The sequence below is a fragment of the Myotis daubentonii genome, chromosome 2 (genome assembly GCF_963259705.1).
Source record: "Myotis daubentonii chromosome 2, mMyoDau2.1, whole genome shotgun sequence".
NCBI lineage: Eukaryota > Metazoa > Chordata > Mammalia > Chiroptera > Vespertilionidae > Myotis > Myotis daubentonii.
Window position 1 is genome coordinate 51,951,991 of NC_081841.1, and position 21,033 is coordinate 51,973,023.

Here is a 21,033-nt window from a genome sequence, read left to right on the forward strand (position 1 = left end):
CCCGCAACCCAGGTACATGCCCTTGACCGGAATCGAACCTGGGACCTTTCAGTCCGCAGGCCGACGCTCTATCCACTGAGCCAAACCGGTTTCGGCTGGTAGATGGTTCTTAAAAGTGGTTTGATGTAGAAGGGCAGAGGACAAGGCAGAAATGTGGGAGAGTGGCACTGCATTGGGGAAGTTTCTTTTTAAGATAAAAGAAACTTGAGCAGGAGAAACTCATGGAGGGGATGGATGGAAAGGAGAGTCGGAGGATTGCTGATGGAGCAGAACTCCAGAGGGGTGGGAGTCTATGCTCCTTAGCCTGGCAAAGTGGGGAAGCTGGGGGAGGAAAGTGAGCCAGGCTGAGGCGGAGGAGCTTACAAGAGAGGCCTGAATTTTCCCATTAAAACATGAAGGGAGGTCACCTGCTCAGAGGGAGGAAATGTGGAGAAGGCTGTGGATTTGAAGACAGTGACTAAAGACTGGAACAGCTTTTGTGAGGGAAGATGTTGGGAGTCAGTCTGAGATCTAGAGTGCTGAGCTGCAGTAACTGGGCAGAAATGAGGGAAGACTAAGGCTCTGTGTGTCAGGGGTGGGAGCGTCCTGGCAGCTTCTGATTCTGGACTCCAGGCTCGGCAGGAAGGCTAATGAAGCCAGGTGGAGGTGACAGAGGCCTGGAAGTCATTAACAGAACAAAATGAGGTTTATAGAAGGAATGAGGGAGTAAGGAAAGGAAGAACTAGCGAGGAATGCTTTCGAATCATTTTTTCATGTTCTCCTCTTTTTGTATAATTATTTCATATCTCTCCCTATAATCTTAGCCTCCCTCTGGTTTGTAACTAGTCTCTCATGCTATTCTACAGTGCAGGAAAAAAAAAGGAAACTGATCCTAGAATGTATTAGCTGCTAAAATTTATTCCAGGTATCATGTTAAGCATTTTACATATATGTTATTTACTGTTCACAAAACCCCTCTGAATTTAAATAATAAACTTTCAGTACTCCTTTTAAAGGCAATCACAGAGAGATTAGATAACTTGTGCAAGGTCACAAGGCTTGTGAATGATAAGGTGAAGTTTTGGACCCAGGCAGGTTGAACTGAGCACTTTTCTAAGCTGCCTCCCTGCTAAGACTTGTTGCAGTTGTCATAGCGTGATTGTATTGCCTTTTTTAAAATAATTGACCAGATTGTTGTTGTAATAACAACTAGCATTTGTATTGGCCTTTAATGTTCATGCACAATGTTTCTTTTGATCTTAACAACACTCCTGGAGGTTTGCAGCCACATGCAAGTGACCTTTGAATTCTAAGATCTCTATATCCTTAGCTCTGGAAGTCTTTGAAGTTTATCATTACAGGATTGTGACCAGCCCAAAGAATTATAATCTACACCCGTAAATATGCTAGACTCTTTTTCTAAAGGGGTTTTCTCTACAAACCTTCTGCTTCTTTTCAGGTCATAGGACTCTGTACGTGGGGGTTCGGATGCCACTGGGCCGGCAGAGCCATCGGCATCATCGAACTCATGGCCAGAAGCACCGGAGACGAGGCCGGGGTAAAGGAGCCGGCCAAGGGGAGGAAGGCCCAGAGGCCCTGGCACACGGTATCACCCCTGGGAGAGAAGGTGGGGGTCCATGGCCGGGAGGATTGGTGAGGCTGAGGGACATTAAGCAGATGGTTTGATTCTCTACCCCTTCTATAGAGTTTTTAGAGCTTGCTTCCAAGAAGAAAAAACGCTTCTAAGAATAAAAAGTATCTTCCTGAAAACTATACAATTCAGACCCCAAATCAATATCATAATAGGTGAAATAATTTGCTAGAGAACTAGCCATTCCTTTGGATCAGATTCATCAGATTTCCAGTTTGTTGTGGGGTGTTTTTTTTCAAGTGGTCTTAGTTAATATTTTTTTCCTCCCGTGAAAATGCTTTCACAGAAGAGATTAAAAAAAAAAATTTCTGGGAATAAATATATTTTTTTTTATCTGTGCTCAGGATTATCTTAAATACATTCCTGAAGTTTTAAGGCCCCCAGATGTGATAACTATGGCAGAATTCTATCTCTGCTCTAGTTGAGGCTGGGAGCAGACCTTTCTCTGTGGTTGATTTTCCAGACACACCATCTCAGCGTGTTCAGTTCATTCTTGGCACTGAGGAGGATGAGGAGCATGTGCCTCATGAGCTGTTCACAGAGCTGGATGAGATCTGTATGAAAGAGGGAGAAGATGCTGAGTGGAAAGAGACAGCCAGGTAACTTCCTAAAATAAACTGGGTCAAGATTTGCTTGGGTAGGCAGTGGTACCTTTCAGCAAGTGACAGGCCTGCCTTGTCTCTTATTTCTTCATGGGAAAAGTGATGACTGACTTGGGAACTGATGTTTGCGAGTGTTCTTTGGAGAGTCTTGATGTTGATCTCTTTGTGGTGTCTCTGGTCACACCTACGCCAATTGACCCTGAGCCTAGAATTGAGGTCCCTTCTTATTTTGGGGGGGCCCAGAGTACTTCATGGGCTATCTTGATATTATAGGTCTGGTTTAGAGGATGCCTGACGGGGCCACCTTGGTTTGGACCTAGCCAAGAAGACAGAACACAGGTCCAGATTTTTCTACAGGTGAACCATAGAGTCATTTCAGTTTTAATTCAGTGGGATTCACATAATTTTTGAGATTTTAACTTCTTATGGGACAGTCCAACTTCATAGACCCTTGAGATTATAGTGTCTGACAGTAGGCTTTTTGAAGTAGTTGTAGGGTGGCCGTGCTTGCCTAAGGCTCAAACCCAAGAAGCCCTTAGATCAGGGGTCTTCAAACTATGGCCCGCGGGCCACATGCAGCCCGCCAAAAACATTTATCCGGCCCGCCGCGTGTTTTTGCCACCGCTGTGTGCATAGGAATTTGTTCATAGTTTTTTTTAAAAATATAGTCCAGCCCTCCAACGGTCTGAGGGACAGTGAACTGTCCCCCTGTTTAAAAAGTTTGAGGACCCCTGCCTTAGATTAATCAGGGCTATGTCTGGGCTCCTCTAGTAACTGACCAGTAGGCCTGAGCCTCAGGGTAAGAGGCAGTGTGCATAACTAGCAAAGCATGGCTCCAGCTCACATCAGAATAGCTCTTCCTTGATGCCTGCTGTCTCCATGGATATTTTCTACAGGTAGAAAGGATTAAACAAGCCAAGCCATCTGATACCAGGTGAAAAGGCAATTAATCTTGTCATTTAGTCTTTGTAAACTGCTAAAGGTCACATGGATAGGCTCTTTAAGAAAGAAAAAAATCATTTTATTAATGTGATTTGTCAGTATATCCAAACGATAGAGATTGGGTCTATTTTTAATTACATAAGTAATGTATGCTCATTATAAAAAACTAGAGGCCTGGTGCACGAAAGTCGTGCACTGGGGGCATTGTTCCTCAGCCCAACCTGCACCCTCTCCAATCTGGGACCCCTTGGGGGATGTCCGACTGCCGGTTTAGGCCCGATCAGTCGTTTGGTCGTGCCTCACTAACCCACCTGCCGGCCTGGTCACCCCATGCAGCCTGTTCGGTCGTCCGTTCAATTGTGATGGTTGCTTAGGCTTTTATATATATAGATTAGAAAATAAAGATAAATAAAAAGAAAATGGAAATTATGTGCAAAACCCCAGGGATAATGAGGAATATAATATTTGGTATCTTATACATGGATGTGTTCATGTTTTTAAAATTTTCTTTAAATAAAAATGGAATTAAACTCTACTCAACCTTGCACTGTTATACAGTCTGCTGTTTTCACTTACCAATGTACCTTGAACACAGAGAGTAGATTACAATGTTCAGTGTGATTATTTAGATTTTTTTTTTGTGATTTACATTAAAGATTCACTCTTAAAAAGTCCTCATTTTCTATCTTTGGCATCTAGTTCTTTGTAATGCTTTCAGGTGGCTGAAGTTTGAAGAAGATGTTGAAGATGGCGGGGAACGCTGGAGCAAGCCCTATGTGGCAACCCTTTCATTGCACAGTCTCTTTGAGCTAAGGAGCTGCCTTATTAATGGAACGGTCCTTCTGGATATGCGTGCAAATAGCATAGAAGAAATTTCAGGTAAGGTTAGGTGAAGGAAAGCAGAGGAATGTTTGTGTAAATTAAGAAGTCTGGTATAGAGCAGCGGTCGCCAACTGGTGGCCTGCGGACCACTGATGGTCTCTGAGTTCCGAGAGGTTGGCGACCGCTGGTATAGAGGAAAGAATCAAGTGGCTGTGTTTCCTTAGGCAAGTCACTTAGCGTTCCTGACCTCAACATTCTCAGCTGTGGGATGGGTTTCAAACTAAGAAATCACCTATTTCACAGGCTTATGGGATTCAAATGACATGGTACTTAGTCTTCCATTTTTTTGTTCATTCAGCAAACATTTATTTTATATTTATTTATTTATGCCTGATTATGTCCTAGCCACAGGGAATAAAGATAAAATACAGCTTCTACCTTAAAGAAGCTCATCTTTTAGTGGGGAAAATAGCTATAGAACCATTAATATAAGTGCCACAATGGGAGATATATTTTGACAATAATTATAGAAAGGGGCAACTAGGAGTTGTGCAGAGAAAAGGGAGTTAAATATTTTTAAAATATGGCAGCTTGGAAGACATGTAAGAAATTGTGTCAAAGTACCTCTACTTCTTCAGCAAGATATGAAAGGGAGATGTCTGATGAAGTTTTATGGAGTGGTTGAGTGTTACGTTATGGGAATGGAGTTTGGCATATGGGTGCATGTGAGGATTTTCCCCTTCAGCTTGGCTTGATTTGCCTGGAGAGGTTAAATAAGGATTTCTCCAAACTTTTCTCCATTTAAAGTATCCAAGTAATTCTGTCTCTCTGGGATCACATGGGACCCGAGGGAGAGGTCAGCACTGATAGGACCCTGTGTCCCCTCCAAAGACTCTAGGGGAAAGTTATTCTTGATGCTTCTAGCTTACAGCTTCTAGTGTCCCTCTTATAAGGATCTGTGTCTCTCTCATAAAGATATTTGTCAATATCATTCAGGATGATCTCATCTGGAGAGGCTTAATTACATCTGCAAAGACCCTTAAAATCACATTCACAGGTCTCAGGGTTATACATAGACATATCTTTTAGGGGGTCACCATTCAACCCACTACAAAAGCCAAAAGGAAAGAGTTTTAATTCACCAGTGTCAAATGCTATGGAGAGGTCAGGTTAGGTAAGGACTAGAACATCTATCAGATTGAGCAACTGGAAGGTTATTGATTATTTTATCAAAAGCAGTTTCTTTGCGGTAGTCAAATTACAGTGGGCTGAAGAATTTTTGTTTTGAGAACTTTAAGTGATAGGAGAGAGGGAGAGGGAGAAGAAGAAGGAGAAGGATGGAGGAGGAGGGAGAGAGAGATAGAAATAGATGAAATAGATAAAGGAGGACTTGGGGAGGATATTCTTTTTTTAAAACATATCTTTATTGATTTCAGAGAGGAAGGGAGAGGGAGAGAGAGATAGAAACATCAATGATGAGAAAGAATCATTGATTGGCTGCCTTCTGCACGCCCCGCACTGGGGATCGAGCCTGCAACCCAGGCATGTGCCCTTGCCTGGAATTGAACCCGGGACCTTTCAATCCCACGCTCTATACACTGAGCCAAACCAGCTGTGGGGGGGAGGTAGGGGGGAGCATATTCTTATCCTTCGTTTTTGTTTTTTTTTCAAGATGAAGGATCCTGAAGCATGTTTATAATATCGGAGCAAGGAAACAATCAATACAAAGGTTAAAGATAGAAAAACATGGATCTTTGGCTTGAATATTTAAAATAGATTTTCTTTATTTATTACTACTAGCATTTGGATAGTTATGGATGAGGTCGGAGTTGAGAATAGGTTGAAGTTTGGGGGAGGCTTGGGAGTAGGTATATAGGATTGAAGTAAAACTGTTATGGTTCTCCACATTAGGTACCTGATGTATTCATGTTAGTGATGAATCACAGCAATGTTAAAATGTTCTCCCTGGGCAGTTGCTCAGTGGTTAAAGCAGGGTGTGGCCTGTCCAGCCAGTGGGCCCTATAAGGACCAAGAAGTCATTTGGTTTGGCCCTGCTAAGGCAGTAGGGATGAATTAATTAAATGTTTGACCAAATATAGCAGGCTAATTTTTAAGTTAATAATTTTATAAATATCCAAATGGCTCTTGGCAGAAAAAAGGTTCCCCATCCCAGGGTTAGAGCATCAGCCCACAGACTGCCGGGTGGTGGGTTCGATTCCTGGTCAAGGGCACATACCTTGGTTGCAGGTTCAATCCCTAGCCCCAAGCAGGGTGTGAGTGGGAGGCAGCCAATCGATGTGTGTGTCTCTCTCCCCCCTGCTTCCTTTCCACTCTCTCTAAAAAATCAATGGAAAAATATCCTCACTACTTGGGTGAGGATTAAAAAACAATCTTGGAGGAAGGAAATATAGAGGACCTTTGGTAGATGGTAGATGACAGAACAAAATGGGTAATATTGTAGGCTTTTGGCTCAGACTATCTTATGCTTGAATCCCAGCTCTGCAACTTACTCGATGTGAGACCCTGAGGAATTTTGTAATGTTTGGACATCAGTTTCCTGATCTGTAGAAATTGTTACATAAGCCATTTTTTTGGAGTTTTTATGAGGATAAGATTAGATAATCTAGTATAATTCCTGGCACATACAAAGTGTTCAATAGTTTCTATTTCTAATAATAATGATTTGTTATATGAGTAAAGTATAACTTACCACAGCTGCTGTCATCAAAGATACTATTTCAGGAAATTGTATCTCAGTGACACTGGTTGAATTGCATCCCAATGCTCATTGGCCCCCCCACTCCCCTTAACCTACTTGACGTTGGCCTCTTTGGGTCCATTGACCATCAGGGTGTTCATGTTAGCATCTATTTTCCAGATCTGGTCCTGGACCAGCAAGAACTGTTCAGTGACCTGAGTGACAGCATGAGGGTTAAAGTACGGGAAGCTCTTCTCAAAAAGCATCATCATCAGAATGAAAAGAAGAGAAGTAACCTCATTCCCATTGTTCGCTCCTTTGCTGAGGTTGGCAAGAAGCAGTCTGATCCACATTCGATGGATAAAAATGGTAAGATTATTAGGAGTGACTGTTTTCTTTTATTTATTAATCAGACATTTCAGCATTAACTGTAGATACTAAGTGACTAGAGGGTTGGGCTATATTTATCTAATATGCTTCCATGCTCACTTAGACACAGTACTTTTTGTGATCAACGGATGGGTGGCTGGGACTGGTGCTCTTGTGGCACTAGGGATGCCTGCCTCAGACCTCAGTGGACCCAGGGTGAGAGGTTTGTAGCGCAGAGTGGCCTCAGAACTAATATGGCTTTTGGGAGATACCCACTTTGGGGGTAATTTGGGGCCAGAGAAGGTACATTGGAGATTTTTTATGGTTAATCCTCACCTGAGGATATTTTTTCCATTGATTTTTAGAGAGTGTGGAAGGGAGGGAGGGAGGGGGAGAGAGAAAGAGAGAGAAACATTGATGTGAGAGAGACACATCGATTGGTTGCCTCCCACAAGTGCTCTGAGCAGGGCAGGGGATCGAGCCTGCAACCCCGGCATATGCCCTGACCGTGAAACAAACCGTGACTCACTGGTTCATAGGTCAATGCTCAACACTGAGCCACACCGGCCGGGCTAGTGTAGACTCTTGAGTTAGACTTCTAGGCTTGAGATTTTGGCTTCACCACTTGAAAAGTGTGTGACTTTGGGAAACCTCTAAACCTCTTTAAGTCTAATGTTCCCCTCTGTAAAATAAGGATAATAATAGGTTCAACTCCATAAGTTTATTGTGAGGCTTTAGTAACTTAATTCATATAAGGCCCTTAGCCAGGTGCACTCAATGAATTTCAGCTACTGATTGGTTTTGTTTTCTGTGGCCTGGCAGGGTAACCTACATTGATCTTGCCCCCACATTTATTGAGTCACAATGTGCAGGGGATATGCCTGGGAATCAATATATTTGAAAAGCTCTTCATGGGAGTCTGATATACATTCCTGGCTAAGGATTACTACCTTAATAGAGGAAGAAAAGAGGATTACAAAGGTGTTCAGGAAGAAGGTGCAGGAGTAGTAATACCCTTGCCCTCCCTTTACCACTAATTAGTAGGTAAGGAGATAGGCATGTGTGGTCCTAGCTTCTTAATCATCTTAACCTCTTCTCTATGTGGGCTTTGCAGGAGATAGTTATAGCTAAACGATCATGGATGAGGTGTGTCAGAGGGGGAAAGGGCAGGGACTCAGAGAATTCTGTTTGATTTTCTCCAAATAGGTCAAACTGTGTCTCCTCAGTCTGTTCCAACTACAAACCTTGAAGTAAAGAATGGAGTGAATTGTGAACACAGTCCTGTGGATTTAAGTAAGGTGAGTGGAGACATGGGAAGTTGGCTTATAGGCCTAAGTGTATCTCTAGGAACCCAGAGTAAGCTTTGGTATTTCAACACCCTTTTTCCAAGACCAGAGCCCCCTCTGTAGAAAAGGAGGCCCATCTGCTCTAGTCTTCTTCCTTCTACTCCAGCCTCGATGGGGCTGACTCATCAGTTTGTTTCCTCAGGTTCACCAGGTTCAACATGCTGAAACTGAGACTTGCCACAGACAACCCTCCCTGACTCAGACCTCATTTTTTCAGATTTATTTTGGCACCTGCTCTCTAGCAGCGACTTCTTGCCTCCAAAAGTTTTGTCAAAACAATGCATTTGCTACTATCTCCCAAAACTCCTTCATGGTTGGGACTGTGACTTTGGTATCCATGGCCTCACTTCAGTTTCTGGTGCAAGCCATCCTGCCTCCAGCCTCTTCTTGCTCTAGTCTACCCTTGACATTGTCTTTCTAAAACACTGATAGTGTCAGTTCATGTCTCTGCTGATGAGGCAGGGAGCCTTATAAAAACTTGAACCTCTGACAAAGCACTCAAGTATTTTAAAATGAGAAAAATTTGACCTAGAGCTTCAAAAACAATTTTCTTTGAGGAAGCATGGTATAATGGACTCAAATCACACCACCTGATTTAAATTCTCTCTGAAAAGCTCTTGTCAACTTCCCCTCTCTGCATCTCAGTTGCTTCATTTAAAAAAAATCTCTTATCCACCTTACAGAGTTCTTGTAAGGATCCAATGAAACAGGGTGAGAAAGCATTTGTTAAATCATCAAATGATGTGAATGTACGGCATGAGGAGGGTGATTGACATTTGAAGTAATGGCTCCCAGGTCCTCAGAGGCTCTCTTGGACTTTCAGGTGGACCTTCATTTCATGAAAAAAATCCCCACTGGGGCAGAGGCCTCGAACGTCCTGGTTGGTGAGGTGGATACTCTGGACCGCCCCATCGTTGCCTTTGTGAGGCTTTCTCCAGCTGTTCTTCTCTCAGGCTTGACAGAAGTGCCCATCCCAACAAGGTAAAGACAAAAACAGCATGACTCAGTGCATTATATCCAAAGTACAGATTTGTGTGAGCTCTGGGGGAAGAAGCAAGTGAATGCCAAAACTTAGGATAATTAATTAATTTTGGGAATGCTGCTTAAAATTCAGCACTGATCTCAATGGGGTATATTTGGTTAACCTCCATGCAGAATTCTAAGACTTTTAAGGCTATGACTGCACAGTACCTGCAGCCTTGGAAATGGAGAACTGAAGAGCATTCAAAGGACATAGCAAAGGCTGTGTTGCCCTCCCAATTCTACAGAGCCGTATCCCAGGGAAATGTCTGTGAGCTAAGGCATTGATGTCTCTTTCCATAGTCTGGTAGGATTTGTTTGGCTTGCAGATATGTCCACAATTGTTCAAAAGGCTATTCATGCAGCTGAGGTGGTGATTCAGATGACTCAGAGCCCTATGAATTACAGAGTATTCACATGTCCAGAATATAATTTAGACTCCTCTCCAAGGCTTGATAATTTCAACTTCCTTATTCCTTTCCTTTCCCCATTATTTTCTTATTAGAGCCATCAGAGAGATTCAGATGACCTTGAATTTGCATTACAATGCCATGTTTTGAAAAAGTGTCTTTTCTATAACAAGGAATTGAGTCCATGAAAATCCTAAGAATTACAGCCACATTATTAATGGAGTCATACAGATAGCTTCCAATGTCCATAGTGGAGCTATTAGATCAAGGCAGTTCATACTGCTCCATCATTAGTCTGCCTCCTTTTATTGAAGGTACCGCGATGATTTCTGCTTGATAGGCAAGAGAAATGTCCTGCTGTTTAGAGAGGAGTAAGATGCCACTCCTTTAATTTTACTTACATACTTTCGTCCTTTGTGTGTGTTGGCAGATTTTTATTTATCCTATTGGGTCCAGTAGGGAAGGGTCAGCAGTACCATGAGATTGGCAGATCCATGGCCACCATCATGACAGATGAGGTATGCACCACTTCTGTTTTTTCTTCATTCACCTCATAAATATTTATTGAGTATTTACTATGTGCCAGGCACTGTGCTAATTATTAAGGATAAAATAATTATAATTGCAATGTTGGCTGGAAGCAGTTCAGGTCACTTCTCTGAATTCTTATTGTGGGAGGACTGAGCGCTTTGGGGGATTTTTCTTCCTGTGTCATCTCTTCCTTTTTGAATAATCAAGGATTCAGAAAAATCTTTTTCTTGGGAAATTATTATTGCCAAGTAAACTACTGAGAGAGAAAGATATTAAGGCTGACTTAACTTTCTAGAGATGATTGTTAATTAAATGCATCAACCTCTTTACATAGAGAAACCTCAGTCCAGTTCCACATAAATGAGACCAGTTTGTATAATTAGGGGTTTATGCTCAGCACTGTAATGTGAATGTACCAAGGCAGCCAGACATTTTGGCTAATCCCCACTGCATACCCCAGTGAGGACTTCACTCTCTTGTAAATTGCAAAGCAGAAGTTTCAAGGCATGTGTCTTAGCAGGCAGAGGAGATGGAGGCTGTGTTTTATTAGCGCTCTTTGATGGGGAGGCTTATTTCACACAGAACCTTCATTAGTAATTCCATCCACTTTTTCCAACCATATGATCAGGAAAATTTTCCCATGCATCTTCTCCTTTATTCCATTCTTTGAGGAGATAGCAGAATTATACAACTGTAGGATTATAGAATGTCTTATACAATTATAAGAATTATACAAATGTCTTATCTCTTCTTATACAAATAGACATATATTGAGTTCTTTTTGACTTATCTCATCTTTAGGTTCATTTTAAAAAATCCTTTTAACCTTATACTTCTCTAAGTGCTAAAAGTTTTCTACATTTCAGATCCCCATGACAGAAATAAAAATCAAGAGGTTGTATTCATTCTTCACCATATCCATTGGTGATTGTCTTAAGTAAAGTCATTTTCAACTTTCCTGAGGGTTTTTTCTTCTCTGTAGATTTTTCATGATGTGGCATATAAGGCCAAAGATCGAGATGATCTCCTGGCGGGGATTGATGAGTTCCTAGACCAGGTGACGGTGCTCCCTCCAGGGGAGTGGGACCCTTCCATTAGAATTGAGCCACCCAAAAACGTCCCTTCCCAGGTAATGTATGCACATTAGCTGATGGTGGCTTCGTGTCACTTACTGAGTGCCCAACCATGGACAAAGCAAAGACCACGTAGGGTATATGCTAAATAAGTCAACACATGGCCCTGTTTTGGGGCACCTAGGATGTCAGAACAGTAGTGAAAAAATGAATATGCAATAATAGAGATTGGCTCAGGTGTGATAGGGTCAGTCAGAATTACCCAGGATGAATTTTAAGCCAACTTTTGAAGAATTGATGTGGGATGGCAGAGAGGTGAGGGAAGGACATTTTTTGGGAGTGTAACATGAATGAAGCTTTTTTAAATTAAAAGAGCAAGTTGTATATAAAGAACAAATAGAGTTCCCCATAGGTTAAAGACAGGAAGGGTACTCCTACTATGCACTGGACAGTAAGCCAGATGCTTTACATATGTTAATTCAATCTTCTCAGCAACAGCCCCCAATGGGTATTGTTATCCTTAGTTTTACAAATAAGGAATAAAGTTATCTTCAAGGTTTTAAGGTAAAGTAAGATTATACAGAGGCAGATTTGAAACGGATGCCAAAGCCTCTGTTTTTTCTGTCTCTGAGCAAGGCAGAGTTAGAAGTCAGGTACTAGTGGAGAGGAAGATAAATTACATTTTTTGTGGTTCCCCCGCCCCCAGAAAGTCAATAAACTACCCAAAGTCAATTAATGCATTTGAAAACTACAAACACTTGGGTATTTTTGGCTGCTTTTGGATTATTTTACTACTCCCCCCCGTTAGTAGAAAGAACAGGATAGATGGCTGACTTCGCTAATTTTGTGGTCATCTGTTAAAAGGAGAAAAGAAAAATGCCTGGAGTTCCAAATGGAAACGTTTGCCACATAGAACCAGAACCACATGGGGGCCACAGCGGGCCAGAACTTCAGCGCACTGGGCGGTAAGTTCTGGGGTAATTCACAGCTGACACTGCTTGCTGGGCAGATGTGTAAAGGAATGAGTCATCCTCTTTGCTTTCAGCCGCCTTCTCTGTGGTATCTTAATTGTTTGGGACTGACTTTTCAAATGGAACCATTGACTGTAAGTATTACGAATATATCAAGTATTGTATCATTCAAGTTTCTCAGACCACCTACCATGTTCTGTTTCACCTCCAGTTCTTCCCATACATTGTTCCCTCTGATTTGAGGGAATCCTCCCTTATCTCCTGGCTAACTGCTATTTATCCTTTGTCTCAGTTTAGGTGTTACTTCTTTTGAAAAGCCTTCCAAGATTCTCTATAAATGAGGTTAGGTGTTCCTGCTATGTGGTGTCACAGCTTTGAGCTCTGTCCCCTGCCTGCTTGCCATCCTGCCATCCTGCCACCAACCCCCTGTTACAGCTCTTATACTTTCTTATTATTGCTTGATTCGTTGTCTTTCCTGCTAGAACGTTTGCTCCATAAGGGCAGGGACCCCATTATATTCCTAGCACCCAGCACAGTGCCCTGCACAGAGCAGGCACTCAACATAGAATGAATGAATGAATACTTTTAGAATGCTGCCTGTTTAGAAACATGAATGGACTAGGTATGGATAAGTATTGAGTGATTATTTTAAGAAACTCCCTTAGGATAGAAAAATAGGTACTCTTTTAGATGTGTGTCTCAGAATAGGTAGTGTACTCTTCTAGGCCAAGATTTTAAAGAATGATGTCTAAAAAGGAGGTTCTCTACGGTAGGCGAGAGAAGCAGGTGCCCAGACTAGGAGGTGTTTTTTTTTTTTTTAATATATATATTTTTATTGCTTTCAGAGAGGAATGGAGAGGAAGTGAGAGAGAGAGAAACATCAATGATGGGAATCATTGATCGGCTGCCTCCTGCATGCCCCCCACCAGGGACCCAGCCCACAAACCAGGCATGTGCCCCCGACCGGAATTGAACCTGGGACCCTTCAGTCCACAGGCCGATGCTCCATCCACTGAGCCAAACTGGCTAGGGCAGACTAGGCGGTTTTATTTGCCAGGGAGGAAGATGGTAAAAGAGAATGATATTTTGGGTTGGAATGATATCTGGTGATGCCCTCAGATCATGGGAGAAGGTTGAGACTGGTCCTGGCTCTGTAAGTTGTGCTTGTCTAAGAATGATCTGCTGGGTGGAGATTCTCAGTATAAGACTAAGCTCATGGAAAGAAGCTTTAACATTTTCTACTCCCCTGCTTTCACTTTAGTTTTTTCCTCCTTGCTTAAAATTGCTTTCCTTATTTTTCTATCTTCAGTACCCTTCCCAGTGGAAAGTCATGGTGTTGTGCTTTTGTTTGTTTGTTTGTTTTGTTTTTTAACTGTGGGGAGTGATTTGTTTTTCCATTCTTGGAAAGTCATCGAGGGAAAATGCTGAGGAGCAGGAGATAATGACGCTTAACTAGCAGTGTCCTGGCAGGGGAGTATGTGTGTTGGTTGGAGGAATGTGTTGAGGATGGTGGAAGATAAGTTGGCCCTGGGGAGGAATCACTGAGGAAGGGAGGAGCCCTTTGATGGAAGGGGCCCCTGAAAAGAGGGAGCAACCTTTAAGAGTAAGTTTCATATTTTCTTTTAAGTGGTGTGGGGTCTGTGTTGGGTGGGGAGGCCTGGTGTTGAGAGGCAGTTCAAGGAAAGCATCTGTCCTTAGAATAGGTTCCAGGATTGAGACTGTCTTAGAGGAGGGGGTGTTTTTTAAGGGGAAGGGTCTCAGGGCATGGACTTGATCATATTTCAGAGTTATGACTTATCTTTGGACTATAAAGGGTGTCTACACCCCAGAATTTAGAGTTGAAAGTAAAAGAAATGAGGACAGCAAGGTTTCCTCCAAACAGATAATCATGCAAAGATAAGACTTCAGGTTTCTTTTGGTGTCAGAGGGAGGAGAAGAAACTAGGGTGCCAGGCCTTTTGAGTGGGAGTCACTTATAATCACTTTCATAGGGGGTTTAGGAGACCCATTAGATTGGATTTCAATAGTTATAGAATCTCAGAAATGGTGCCTAACATTCCGCCAAAAAATCCTATATAGCTAGGACATCACATGTTTAACTATTAACGCCAAAATGACTTCACTCATAAATTCAAATGGGGTTTGAGGAAGTTCTTCTATAATGTCATGTCAGGAACTTCTGGAATTGACAAAGCTGAAATTGGAAGGGTTATCTGAGCTCTCTGATAGTTTTATCCAGTGTCTGCCCTGTGTCCACCTATACACTCATTGTACCTAGCCAGGTGAGAGAGAGAGGGAGACAGAGAGGGAGAGGGAGAGGGAGAGGGAGAGGGGGAGAGAGAGAGAGAGAGAGAGAGAGAGAGAGAGAGAGAGAGAGAGAGAGAGCTTTTGAATGAAAGGAAGAAAGGGAGGGAGGGAGGAAGCAAGTGGGTATTATGGAACAGTCTCTGCCCTGTGTCCATGCTTGGTGTGGGAGATGCTTTCTCTTCCTAAGCTCCTGAAGTTTTCTTCAGAGCCCTTTGTAAAAGACCTCAAGACACTTTGCTCCCATTGTAGCCCTTTAGGCCAGGTGACTGACCTAATGCTTATATCAGGGACCCATACTTCCATGCCAACCCTAGCCCCTTCCTCAGTCTCATTTCTGTAGTGGGTGAATGTGAACCTTGCAGAAGGACACCCTAGAACTTTCTGGATCCTCTAGGACTGTATAGACTAAAAATGCGTTAGCCTGGGTTTTGTCATTCTGCACACCATTAGTGGTGTTTCTTTGAGGTGGTGCACAACCTGGGACAGAACTTGGGGACTTAGAGGATATTATCCGCTTTGGATATAGAGGTGTTTGAAGATGTGGAGCGTAGACTCTAAGACGGAGAGAAAGGAGACAAAGTTGAGAACAGTACTCTGAGGTTTGTGTTACCTGATCACAAAGCCAGGGCTCAGACAGTGTCTTAGACCTCCCTGAGGCTGTTGTAGGCAGTGATGCCAGTGCATTCCTGTATGTAACAAAGGAAAGTCTGATTAGAGTGCCTGGGCCAGACCCCTCACAGCAGAGAGATATTCTGGAAAGTAGATTTATGTACTTAATTGTGGGTGCCACTCTTGGGAAGGGTTAATGAAAAAAAAAGAATTAGGAGCTGCTGTCTCAGTGATCCCCACCCCCCACCACCACCACCACTTCAGACAGGTTTCTTCCAAAGCATACCTGACAAATGGCTGGCTGGCCTGTCCCTAAAGCCCTCCAGAGAAGGGCTCCCTAGGTCAGTGCCCCAGAGCCTAGTGACCCTCTATACAGGTAAGTCCTTTCTTGCATCAAGCTTACATTCATATTCCTGTGTGCCTCCTGCCCCACCCCCAATTTGAACATTAAGGGTAGTGTTGAAAGGGAAAGGAAGTCTAAAATGTGGAAAAAGCATCCATATCTATTAATACCTGTGGTAGATGTGCAATTATGGCCTGATTTTATGCTTCAGTGAGGTATGTGCTGACTCCATAAATAGGGTTCAGCCCTAATGAGTTTGGCTCAGTGGATAGAGCGTCAGCCTGCGGACTGAAAGGTCCCAGGTTCAATTCCGGTCAAGGGCATGTACCTTGGTTGTGGGCACATCCCCAGTTGGGGGTGTGCAGGAGGCAGCTGATCGATGTTTCTCTCTCATCGATGTTTCTGACTCTCTATCCCTCTCCCTTCCTCTCTGTAAAAAATCAATAAAATATATTGAAAAAAAATAGTATTCAGAAATCATTTCAGTAATTTATAATTATACTATCAATAAGAGCCTCAGATCTTTTCTCTCCCCTTTTAATTACAGCTAGGAGACAGATGTCCTCCCTTTCTATGGCTCTCATAAATCCATTGCAGATAAAGCTTTTGTCTGTTACTCATAGACACTCACTCCTTCCTGAAGGTGCCTCCTGTGCCCAGAAGCTGACCAATCATGGCAGCATCTCAGGTTGCCTCAGTGGGGTGAGGCTCATTATTGCAGAAGGAGATTCTTCTCTCAGAAAAATACCCTTCAGAGGAAGGTCATTGGTGATTGAGAGGTGATACTCACATGGTACTAAGACTCTATATTGGCTAAGGACCCAGAAACAATAGAATCTTGCCCCAGATTAATTGCAGCTGCCTGTAAGTTCCTTGAAGGGGTATTTACCCAGAGGAGAAAGCAAGAAAAAGCACTTTATTGGTCCCAAATCCTGAGATGGACCTCTTGTGTTCTAGGTTGGACCCTGTAGCTCCTTCTTAAGCTGAGTTTGCCAGACAGGCTAAATCCAAAGCAGGTCACAAGGCTGGTTCTGCTTCTCTCTCCTAAGCCCAGATCCACACTGGGATGTTACTGCTGTAAATTGAGAATGGGTGAATCCCAGCTATGTCCACCCAAACCAGAGGAAAAGAGCAAGTGGGTCTGATAGAATAGTGTCTTCCAGTGTCTACCAGTTAGGTACTTATTGTACCTAACGAGATGAAAGAGAGAGAGAGAGAGAGAGAGAGAGAGAGAGAGAGAGAGAGAGAAGAGCTTGTTGTGCCTTTTCCCCTGGCATACAGGTCCCAGACCTTGTGGCACACCTCCAGGCTCCTAAAAAGAGGATAGAAGGAAGGGAAGGAGGGAGAGAGGGAAGGAAGGAAGAAAGGAAGGGTGGGCCAAATTTCCTTTTATGAGAGAGTAGATTGTTTTTTAAAGTTTTTTATTATAGAAAATTTCAAATATAGAAGAAAGGATAATATAATGAACACCCATGTGCCCATCAAGAGTTAACAACATTTTGCCAGTCTTGTTTCACCTATTTCCCCCCACTTAATTGTTTTATTTTTATGTTTTCTAGATTATTTTTTTTTTAAAATATATTTTATTGATTTTCCACAGAGAGGAAGGGAGAGAGATAGAGAGTCAGAAACATCGATGAGAGAGAAACATCGATCAGCCGCCTCCTGCACATCCCCCACTGGGGATGTGCCCGCAACCCAGGTACGTGCCCTTGACCGGAATCGAACCCGGGACCCTTCAGTCCGCAGGCCGACGCTCTATCCACTGAGCCAAACCGGTTTCGGCAGTTTTCTAGATTATTTAAAACCAAATGACCAGTAGCATGTCATTTTACTTGTAACTACTTCAATATGTATCTTTGTTTGATAAGGACAGTTTACAAACAACTATCATGCCATTATTACATCTAACAAAATTAACAATAATTCTTTAAATTTGCATTTTGCTCAGTCCATATGCAACTTTTTGTGATTGTCTTAGCAACATCTTTTTAGAATTAATTTGTGTGACATAGGATTTAATTACGGGTTGCATTTGATTATTACGTTTCCATTCTATCACAGCCCTCCCTCGTTTTCTTCTATGCCATTGATTTGTAGAAGCAACTGGGCCAGTTGTCCTGTAGAATGCTGAATGGCTCTTTCCTTAGTCACCTACCAACTTTCACCGTGGTACAGCTACTCCACTCTTAGAAGTGACTCAGTGCGGGAACACTGCTCACCTCAGTGTGGGATATATTGCACTTGATCTGTCTCATCCTTGGGAGGTGGAGAGGGGTCCTGAAGTCCTGCCACCAAGTCCTGTTGATTCTAACTCCTGATTAGCCCCTGAATCCATCCACTTCTGCCTCCAGTCTTGCCCCATGTTCCATTCCTTATACCCCCACCAGAGTGATCCTTCCAGGATGCAGGTTTAACTATGTTGCTTCCCAGTTTACAAACCTTCAGTGACTTGACATACCATTAGGATAAAGGTCTAATTCCTTAAAACAGTTTCCAAGGCTTTTTGTGGCTCAGCTTTTCTAGCTTCTCCAGCCTCGGCTGTTTGCCCGTCACACTGTCTTATCCAGCCATATCTCTTTCAGCATCTGGAACCTGCCAGGTGCTCTCACTTCTAGGTTTCATCCATGCTAGCCCCTCTGCCTCATCAGGCTAACTCCTGGTCCATTCACTGGGCCCTTGATAAAATGCCCCTCTGTGTCCCGTGTTGCCATGGCACCCTTACAGCACTGCCTGTCTCCTGCACTAGATCTTTGGTCCTGTGTTTGTTTTGCTCACTGCTGCATTTCCAGTACCTGGCACAGTGCCTGGCACCAAAAATTGCTGCTACTTATCAACTGCATGAATGAGTTGTTATGCTAATTTCTCAAGCATAAGGTGGGTAGTTGTTCAGAGTAGAAAAATGAATGTGAAAGAGGCTTTTTATCTAGAAAATATGTAATAAAACTAACAATTTAATTCTTTGAATTACTTTTGCACATTTCCTCATAACAGCTCAAATTTGAAGTTTGAAACTAATAATTTCACGTTAATTTTTTGGAACTTTCTATTGAATGGGTAATATACACACTAAATTAATTCTTTTTATGCATAGGGTAACCATTCACATTCATGATCTTGGTTGCAAACAGAGTCTGTACTGACCCCAGACGATACTCTTGCTAAGATGAAATACATGCCAATGATTCTTTGGTTCGCACATGAGGACAAAGTCAGGAATGTACATAAGCCCATATTACTCATTGCAACGGGCTGTGGACTCAGTGATGGTATTTTTTCCCTCTCAGAGTGCAACTGAGTCTTGTACTTGGGGTCAAATTGAAGCCAAAGTACTACCTCCGGGCAGCGCACATTTGAAGTGCTTTTAAATGTGTGCTGTTCACATGCTTCTCTGAGAGAGGGACTGTGCTAGAGGCCTGTCTGCTGTGTTCCCACAGGCTCTTTGGAGGCTTGGTGCTGGACATCAAGCGGAAGGCCCCTTGGTACTGGAGCGACTACCAGGACGCACTCAGCTTGCAGTGTTTGGCCTCCTTTCTGTTCCTGTACTGTGCCTGCATGTCACCTGTCATCACCTTTGGGGGATTGCTCGGAGAAGCCACTGAGGGACGCATAGTAAGAACTTTTAACTACTACTCATGGTCCCAAAGAAGATACAACATATTTTGGTGGCTGGCATGTCCACTGGGGGAGAAATTGCCTGGGCTAGGACTAAGGACACCAGAGTCTTTCTGTTGAATTACTATGTATTCTGATTTCATACCAAGCAGCAAAAGTTCTTGCTTTAGAGCAGACTCACTTCTGTTTGAATATCAATTTCTGTAGCTGATAGCCCAGTTGAATTGCCTATTGCCCCAAGGATGGAAAATAATATATTAATGTCATTTAAAAATAAGATTTAGGTGACTGTATGACAGATCGTTGTGTGAATGGTATCACTGTGCTTTCTGAATCTGTTAAACACTGAAGTGAGTCACTGCAGAACAGGACTTAGTTAAGGAACCATATGTAGATGGATTTGGGCTTCTGAGTTATCAAAGTGATGCCATTTACAGGAGTATTAGACAGTGTGTACATATCACTCTTGCTAAGATGAAATACAAGCAGATGATTCGTTGGGGCGCACATGAGAACTAAGTCAGGAATGTACATAAGCCCACATTACTCATTGCAACAGGCTGTGGACTCAGTGATGATTTTTTTTTCCTCTCAGAGTGCAATTGAATCCTTGTTCGGAGCCTCCATGACTGGGATTGCCTATTCCTTGTTTGCAGGACAGGCTCTCACCATCCTGGGAAGCACTGGGCCAGTGCTTGTGTTTGAAAAGATTTTGTTCAAATTCTGCAAGTAAGACATTTGGTTTACTGAAAACTCTAATGGATGTGTTATTGGGCTGTTAGGCTTGAATGCCAGGGTCTCATATGTATAAGTAGGCAAACATGATTCTTGACAGTAAAAACCTGAAGAATCAACATCATTTGGTCTATTGTCCTGCCTCCAAGTAGTACTATACCTAAAATAGAAGATTTCCTAGTCTTTTTTTTTTTAATCCTCACCAGAGGATATGTTTTTACTGATTTTTAGAGAGAGGGGGAGGGAGAGAGAAACATCGATTGGTTGCCTCCAGTGAGGATTGAACCTGCAACCTAGGTGTGTGCGTTGACCAGGAATCAAACCAGCAGTCTGGTGTATGGGACAGCGCTCCAACTGACTGAGCCACACCTTCACTTTTATCTTTAAAAAAACTTTCCCTCGCTAATTCAGACTCCTCCCATTTCCATTTCAAGTCAGTTTTAAATTTGGCCTAATATATCCTTTTATATTCTGATTGCAATGCCCTAATTTCCCTACTTTTCCTAGAACTGATTTTTAAATAGACTTTTGTATTAGAAATAGGAGCATATGGAACAAGAGCTATGTAGTTATTTTATATGTATACATTTTTATTGATTATAGAGAGAAAGGGAGAGAGAGAGAGAAACATCAATGATGAGACTCATTGATCAGCTGCTTCCTGCACGCTCCCTACAGGGGATCGAACCCACAACATGGGCATGGGCCCTGACTGGGAATCGAACCATGATCTCCAGGTTGATGCTCAACCACTGAGCCACGCCAGCTGGGCCAGCTTTTTTGTCTTAACTGCAATAATAAGATCTTAATCACATTGGGCAGTAATGGCAGAAATGTGTGTGAGACAGTTCTCCATTTTCCATGTTCTTGCGGTAGCAGATACCACCCATGAAGCAAATCTTTGTCACAACTGTCCCAAGGCAGCATTTAAAAGTGAAACACAGTCAGAATTCGGGAGAAATTGGGTTGCAATACTGGTCAGATAAAATGAGATGAATTAACCATGTTTCT

The 21,033-nt window shown here is 42.7% G+C and overlaps 1 protein-coding gene across 5 annotated transcripts in view; it reads left to right on the plus strand.

The window, feature by feature from the left end:
- SLC4A8 (solute carrier family 4 member 8) overlaps nt 1–21,033 on the plus strand; it is a 124,382-nt gene that overhangs the window by 60,042 nt on the left and 43,307 nt on the right. For all 5 annotated transcript variants that reach the window (XM_059682890.1, XM_059682889.1, XM_059682892.1 and 2 more), the window contains exons 3-13: nt 1,439–1,606; nt 2,094–2,229; nt 3,893–4,053; nt 6,875–7,063; nt 8,270–8,361; nt 9,233–9,390; nt 10,270–10,357; nt 11,353–11,499; nt 12,308–12,408; nt 19,110–19,284; nt 19,883–20,016. In XM_059682890.1, coding sequence (XP_059538873.1) covers nt 1,439–1,606; nt 2,094–2,229; nt 3,893–4,053; nt 6,875–7,063; nt 8,270–8,361; nt 9,233–9,390; nt 10,270–10,357; nt 11,353–11,499; nt 12,308–12,408; nt 19,110–19,284; nt 19,883–20,016 — 1,549 coding nt within the window. The remainder of the gene's footprint in view (nt 1–1,438; nt 1,607–2,093; nt 2,230–3,892; nt 4,054–6,874; nt 7,064–8,269; nt 8,362–9,232; nt 9,391–10,269; nt 10,358–11,352; nt 11,500–12,307; nt 12,409–19,109; nt 19,285–19,882; nt 20,017–21,033) is intronic.